At 41.6% G+C, this 7,942-nt stretch overlaps 1 protein-coding gene across 3 annotated transcripts in view; it reads right to left on the bottom strand.

Moving 5' to 3' along the window:
• Window positions 1-1,048: 1,048 nt before the first annotated feature.
• Window positions 1,049-7,942, bottom strand: part of SMURF2 (SMAD specific E3 ubiquitin protein ligase 2) — a 60,040-nt gene continuing 53,146 nt past the window's right edge. For all 3 annotated transcript variants that reach the window (XM_069032941.1, XM_069032942.1, XM_069032943.1), the window contains 4 exons: window positions 7,641-7,761; window positions 6,066-6,267; window positions 4,979-5,054; window positions 1,049-4,708 (listed from right to left, as the gene is read on the bottom strand). In XM_069032941.1, the coding sequence (XP_068889042.1) occupies window positions 4,609-4,708; window positions 4,979-5,054; window positions 6,066-6,267; window positions 7,641-7,761 (499 nt within the window). In that variant the 3' untranslated portion in view covers window positions 1,049-4,608. The remainder of the gene's footprint in view (window positions 4,709-4,978; window positions 5,055-6,065; window positions 6,268-7,640; window positions 7,762-7,942) is intronic.

The following is a 7,942-nucleotide window of genomic DNA, read 5'->3' as shown; positions in this document are numbered from 1 at the left end:
AGCCTGATTACTCCATCTTCACACTGACAGCATCAGAATTAAAGAACAATTAAATATTTCACCAGTCAGCTTTTACCTTACTTCAGATTGTAAGGTCTGATTCCAGGCAGAGCAGGAGCTGACAGCAGGCACTATACCTACTGTAGCATCTTCCAGTGCTATAAACAGTACAGTGCTCAGCAGGAAATCCAGGTTTTACCAGCCAAACATGGTGGGCCCCAGGAGGTACCAACACAGAGGGATGAGTACTTAAACTAAGAACAATTACATAAAACCAAGCTGATACTAATGAAGTCCAGTACTGATAGCGTGTCCTCTGCCTGAGTAGAAGAGTTCTTGCTTAAAATTGCTGTGTGAGAAGTGATACAGGAATACTGGATTTAATTGCATTGTACATAAAATATTTAAAGGTTGCTGTGAAGGGGGGTGTCTCTGACGGAACTGACAACACACAGAGAATTCACAGTCATGCACTGTAAAAAGAGCCAAACAGGAACAAAAGCCACCCCCAACATCTGAAGGAGCTGCTTTTACCAATTAAACAAACCGGCCAACTGTTACAGCATGAGATACCTCACTGCAAAAAAAGACCCAAAAAACGCACACCAAAACCTCTCCACAGAACCAGAAACACAGACCCTGACTTCTACAAACCTTTTCAGGGAGTTGGTGTAAGCCTGGCTAACTTGAAACCTTTAAGGGACAATATTTATCAGTAAATTGATGAAATTTAGCAAGTCTTTACCAAATTTACCTTTATTTCCCTCAAGGATGATGGTGTAGCTTTGCTGAGTTTTGAGAGGAGACATCTGTTCACCAATGCTGGAATAAAGTCCTTGCCAAGACATGCCAGTACCTGAGAGCCAGAAGTAAGACCTGCTGTGTTTGACTAGAACATTCAGCACACTCCTTGCTGTAGGTAACAGCACGTAGGAGGTCATCGAGTTTTAAGTATTTTCTGCTGAAACAAAGTTGAGTTACTTAAAAATGACATTGTTACATTTTAAAGTTTTAATTAAGAAAAACTTAGAACTTTTAAAACCATTGATGCTGTGACAGTGCAAACAGCATACAATTTATTGCTCAACTTTTGCATGGATACATACATTAAGTACTTAAAAACCATTTTATACAGATTTGTTTTTTGTTAAAGCTCATGTAACAGCTGGGTGAAAATACAATGATACCAACGCTTAAACACTCTGTAATAAATACACTGGAAATGATAAACTAAGAACTGTCAGTTTGTGGAGGAGTAATTACACTTGTATAAACTAATTACAACTACAGACAAAGCTCTGAGGCTGTGGTAGAGCCAGGAACCTACTACATAGTGTAAAGTACAACAAATAGCACCTGTTAACTGTGTGGTGCTGTTTAAAAAGATGCTACATTGAGCTGGAGGATGGTGCTGTGACAGAGGAGCAAAGCTTGAACTTCCATCAATGCAGCCATTTAAACGCACCAGGAGTTCAGTACAGATGTAGTGTTGTAGAACAGGAATTTCAAAACAGCTTGTGTGCTCTGGACTTCAGTACAACACAAAAATTTGGTACAAATAAATCAGTTTAGGGAAACTGAAACTATGTGCAAAAAAAAAAATTAGAATACATACTGTACAAAGCACCATTACAAAACTCTTTACACCGAGAAATTAAATCCTCTGAAACTCAACTGTGAACTGTATATTTGAAATCTACAAAAGTCACTGTTCATAATTAAACATTCATAATGAAAAGCAACAGCATAAAACCATGATGTGACATCTCTCTAAAACAACTAAAGACTGGATAAAGTAAAACCCAGTAAGAGGGACACATTGAAATAAATATTCACATTAATCATGGGGTGAAAGTCCAAGGTTAAAATGCAATATTAGGCTTAGCACCTTTTTGAGGGGAAAGTAGCTGACGTTCTTGAAACAAAATTTTGGAAAGGCATCAACCCTTTACCATTTTCAGATAAACATCTGACTGGGTGATGAGGTGCTTTAATTAAAGCTCTCAGTCTTTATGAAGGTAGAAAGGCACTCAAAATACTTGGTATATTCATCCTCATCTGTCAGCTATGGAAAGCTCAATGCAGATTTGTCTAGTTTTGCCTATAATATATTAAATTTACAATACCTGTGGCAGTTAAAAAAATTCTCAATGCCATACCAAAATGTTTGGTAGAAAAACAGATGTACTGCTAAGGCTGCTGTGAAAATGAATGTAATTATCAGCTGATCTTGGGTCTCTATTCTGCAGAGCTCATCTCCTCCGTCCCTAAAGATGCTTTTATGACAGCAAGGTGACTGCATAAACTATGCATTCAATAAATCCACCACCCAGATATTATATTTGCCATGTTTCGTGACTAGGGAGGCTGTGGCCACAGCCTGAGGAAGAGCAGGGGGTAAAAAAAAAAAAACAAACCACTTTATGACACTGAGGTCTCTCCTGTGAACAGTCACAAGAAGCTGTAAAATCCCTGGCAGTAGTAACTCACACCACTCAGACCTTGCATGGGCTGAGCAAAGGCTTTGAGTGGGTCTAGAGCTGTGGTCCCAACCATGGGCAGCACTTGGAGTGGCAAACAACAGTGGGCAAGAACCTGCTGTGCTCCCCCAGACCTGCACAGGCACAGTGGCAGCTTCTCTGGCAACAGAGTTACCTGAAAGCCCTGAAACTGGGGAGCCCAGCATGAATGCAAAAGTACCAGCCCTTCAACAGGAGTGCAAGGGTCCCTTGAAATGAAAAAAAAGGTTCTGATGTATTTCAAACCTGGCTGTCACAGCAAGTCTCTTGGCTTTCTGTTTACATCCCTAAGTAGCCTCATCCTGCAGCCAGCCGAGAAAGGGAAGCAAGTCCCTTGGAACAAAACCTGCCAGCAACAGCTGTACAAAAAGAAAAAAAATCAAACCAACATGTGGATTTGGCTCAGCAGATTCTTACCCCAATTCTATAAAAGTAGTCCCTTGCCCACAATTCTTACGCACAACATCCAGTAGTTACTCACGGTGGCAGTCAGACTTGGCAGAGCAAAGTTTAGTTCAATCTCCATAGAATAGACAGAAAATGAGCTGGTTCACTGTGACTTACACTGCAACATGGAACAGCTGGTTACATCCCATCCCTCTAGCATTTTCAATACCTTTGACTTTTCTCTCATTGGCAGTGAAAAAATAGTGCAGATTTGATGATTAATTGTAACCTAAGTTACAAAAACACAACACTGATTGGAAAAAAACTGCTACTTATTCCAAATATTGTCATGGCTGAGAGGAGAATGACACCATCTCTTAAGCAGCCTGATTTATCCACACACCACGAGCAATCAGACAGATCTTAACTGAGAATTTCCAAACTAATGTCAAAGTTCAGTTCCCTCTACTGGTAGTGCATTTTATTCCCCTTTGAAGAGATCAACCCATGTTATAAATCATATATATACTTACTTCCATCCCTACAATCAATAAATTATGTGCTCTTACAACCTCATTTCCAAAGCACATTACACATATTTCAGTCAATACACCATGTTTCCTTAGTTGGAACTTAAACCCACGTGTCATGAGCAGCTGGACAAAGATTGCAACATGTTTTACCTGATAAATCTTTAGCATCAACAAATATAGAATATGATTTGGCTGTGTTCAAACAAACTTTGGTTGACTGGACAGGATGGGTTCTGGAACAAACTGCTGAAAGGCTTCTGCTGGCAAAGCCCATCAGTGTTTCAACAGCTGAAAAATGCAGTGTTTCAATTTAAGGTCAAAAGCAACAAAAAATACTCTTGACAGACTTGTTAGAAAAATGCTGTTTTTTAAAAAAAATCAAAACATCTACTGTTCATTAAGAAAAGGTTATTCCACATGTAAACACAAGGACTGTACCAAATACAGTCTGTGTCACTCACTAGAAATTCTGCTGGAGGAATCTGACAAGTGATATAAATGGGACCCCAAAACGTCATATTTGGAATTCCTGCTTGAAAAATATAAAAAAAGCCCTGTGGCAACATTTACCTGGAATTTACATTGCAGAATATAATTGTTTACTATAAGAAAATGCAGTTAACATGTAAGTGGCTTTCATTTAAAAGATTCATGATTCTTTCAGCCAATTTTATGCAAAGTTAGAATAATCCAAAATATTTTTTTTCCAAAAATAGCAGGTATAGATGCTGTTCAGTATCATACATTTAAAACAGGCTGAAACGTGACTTGTACCGACTGCTGAAGTTGTGTGTTGGTATCTGAGAATAGAAATCAGGTAGGTAAATATAATAGATTACCTCTTTAAAAAATAGTAGTAGTCTTTAAGTATAGAATACTGCTTAACTGTTGAAATGTAGGAAAAGTCAGCATTCTGTATGTTCAAGATATTAGTTTTTAATAGCAGCTGAATGATCCTATGGCAGGAACCACAGAACCTATTTTCTTGAAATAAAAAATTTTAAAAAATTAAAAACAAAAATCCCAAAGTTGTCCTTTCCCTCCCAGTGTCCTAGTGTAGAAAAGGGAAAGTTTCCTGTATTTCAAGCATTTCTTGAGTCTTGGCTGAGGGAAGGAAGGGCTTTCTGGCTGACAGGAGTATAAATAGAGTCTAGAAGAGACTGGAAGGGTCATTCCACAGCAAAGCCACAGGTCTCCTCGATGGCTGTGAGCAGCTTCTCGTAGAGCTTCTCGTAGCTCTCGTACGCGGGAATGTCGATCCTGTTGAAGCTGGGGGGAAGCAGAGAGGTGTCAGCTCTCCAACCATCACTGCCAGGTCTGTCACACCTCACTGAGCTGCAAATGGTGCCAGCAAGGCTTAACGAGGCCACGCAGCTCCAGCTAAACAAAAGCCATCTCCAGTTTTCAGACCTCTGCTGCTCAGTAAGGGACAGCTTTGATTACATCATAAAAGAGAAAAGAAGTAAGACTGCTCTAAATACTCTGACAGCAGATTGGTCTTAAGCTACAGATCACAACAGAGAACTGAAAAAGTCTTACCAGGTATGAGCTTTCGGCAAATTATTAGTGCTGGCATCAATCTGGTGTATTGTGAAGAGTCGTGGGCCTGCAGCACCTGAAAATCCAGAGGAGATCTCTACTACTGTGTGGAACAACATGAAATGTCTTTGCACTGCAACAACAAGAGAGCGACTAAAATACAACTACAAGCTCCGCACAAAGAAAGGTGGTATCATAAACAGGCAGGAAAAAACTCCAAAGTCCAGTGGCTGTGGGACAGACTCCTCCTTGCCCACACAGACAGCCCTGCAGTTAAATATATATAACCTTTCCAGTTATGGAAAGGTAAGGAACAAAGCACTGATAAAGAAGAATAGATCACCTTTTTCACACAGTGTACTGCATAATTCTAACAGTTTTTAATTTAACTTCTCTCACCTCTCCTACACAACAAAACTCACACAGCTATACCTGTCCCTGTTTTATAACAGGTCTTGAATAGTGGCCAATTCCACTGAAATTCCATAGAATCACAATGTCAATTCCTTATAATTTTATTAAATTAATCTGACTTCTAGAAATCCCCTTAATGTCTCTGCTAAAGAAAAAAGACTGCAGCACAGCAATCCTTTAGACTTGGTGTGCACTGAAGATGCCACAAAGGACAGAAGTGGTTACAAATGTCCAAACCTGAGCAAAACTGGAATCCTGGTCTGAGCAGACATTAAAAATACAATTCACAAGGTCAGTGTTTCTCACAGGGACTCTGCTGTTAAATAAGAGTCTGAGCTTGAGCTGTGTTAGTGCATTTCAGTCTAAAAGAACCCCCAGAGCTGTGCAACTGATGAGGGTTTGTAAAAGTTAGGAATTAAAACCCTGGCTTCTGGAATACACCCAAGGAGAACCCCTCTAAGATCTGAGCTGGTCAGAACCTCCTGCCAGAGAAGGAGTGCAGAACTGAAATAGAAGAGCCATTTGCACCTGAATAAGAAGTTACCAAACACACAAAAAAGAACTACTCATAATATAAGACCATTAAAATCACTCTTTAGAAATCATATTGCAGCCCCCAGCCTCATTTCCAGCTGATCCCCATGCTCCCAAGCACAAGCACCTGCAGTGTTACCTTGCAGTGCCTTGAAGCCCTGCAGAGGCACCCGGGAGGAGCCAGTCACGAACTGGAGCAGCCGTGCCCTCCTCTCCTCGTCAAAGAGCTCCACAGCTTTCCAGAACCATTTCACGATGTTGCTGTCTGGGGTACAGTGTTTTAACCTGGTATTTGCCTTCCAGTCGTTAACATCAATTTTTCCCAGTCCACAAATGATGAGCTGTAAATTTAAAATAGATTTATTATAGTATTTCATCACTGATCACTATAAAAATAGGTTTGGAGCCAGACAAATTATGAAGCAATGATTGTGAAAAATTGACAGATTTTATACCAAAGGCAAATTATAACTTTTCCCTCATCTAAAGCAATGCAGAAATATATCTTTCTTGTTTTTTTAATTTTACATCTGTACACAAACCATTTTTCAAGTGGACTCATTTCAAATTAAAAAAACGCCAAACAGCCATTTCAAGCTTAGACAAAAGGGCCTTGACCTGTCAGTTAAAGAGAAGCACAAATTCCACCCCTGTATGACAGTGCAGGAATAATTCACATTTGACTTCAGTATTTCTTTCAGGAGCATAGCCCAGGGTGCAGTTTGAGTGGTCCAACTCTGGATCCCCCAAAGGAATCCTGTTCCTGTGACATCACACAAAAGACAGAGCAGCCTTTCCTGACCCTGAGCTGTCAGTGCTCCTGAAGGGGAGATCCACAATGGATGGGTTAAGCTCAGTGTGGATGTGATCATAATTCTGAAGACATTTTCATGACTAAGAACACTGGACCTTCCTCTTTCTTATTCTACAGCTGCAAAGTGATTTTGGGTTAGCAGCATGGCTGGCTCACTGCTGGGAGTGAGAACATTCAGGATAAAGGATGAGCAATCACTGACGTTCCAGCCCAGGGATCAGAAGCACATGGGAATAATTTACCTGTGGCCATTTTACATGGCAAACCCCTCAGCTCCACAGACTGCAATTACATTTCAGCTTAAAGCAAGCTTGGGATCTAGGCGTTTGCCTTCAGAGGACATTGTTTGGATGCTGGTCCTGACATTCTGTAGCACACTTGTCTGTGACAGCACCTTTCCTTCTGCTGGATTTACAGGGCCAATGGGGTCTGGCAAAACTGAGCTCTGCCAAAACCCAGGTGCCTGACACCAGTCAGGGCAGTGCACCAAGGACTGGGAGGGAGTGGTGGGAGGGAGTGACAAGACTGGTCTCCTGGCAGCACTGAATTTCATATGAGGAAACTGCCCCGTGAGAACTCTGCACCAGGACTCTGCTGGAGCAGTGACAGCTGACACAGCCCGAGGTCGATGGAGGTCCTGAGAAGGCTCAGAGGGGTTTCAGCTACCGGAGAGGAGCTCTGGCCACTTGTGCAGCTGCTGTGAGCTGTCACCTCCAGAACACTCCCACATCTCTCGTGGGAGGCACACACAGCCTTGATGTCCCCCAACATGCTCAGCCCCTTATCCTGCCCCTATCCCAGGTCAGAGCACACTGGGAGCGCCAGGACACAGCTCTGCGTTCCTGCAGCTCCAAGAGCCTTGTTACACTTGACGACACAACACAACACTGGTGCACTGACCTCTAACTCCTTCTCATCAAATGTCTTCAGCAGATGTTGTGGGATTACTTCATTAAATCCCTTCTGGAGCGCCAGGAACTGAGCTTCAATTCCTCGTAAAAACCGCCAGTTCACATAAAGTCTGTGAGCAAGTGCAAATTGGATTTGTGGAGGATGTATTCAAATACAATAAACCTGCAATTTATCCAGCCCCAAAACAAGGCCCCACTGACAGGATTACACCACCACCACTGCACAACCCCACAGCAAAACCCAACAGCATGACACTGACAACTACTTCAACAAGTAACGGCTCCTCCCCA

This window comes from Aphelocoma coerulescens, chromosome 18 (genome assembly GCF_041296385.1).
Source record: "Aphelocoma coerulescens isolate FSJ_1873_10779 chromosome 18, UR_Acoe_1.0, whole genome shotgun sequence".
In the NCBI taxonomy this organism is placed as follows: Eukaryota; Metazoa; Chordata; class Aves; order Passeriformes; family Corvidae; genus Aphelocoma; species Aphelocoma coerulescens.
The sequence above is the reverse complement of the archived record's forward strand: the minus strand, read 5'-3'. Positions and strand labels throughout refer to the sequence as shown.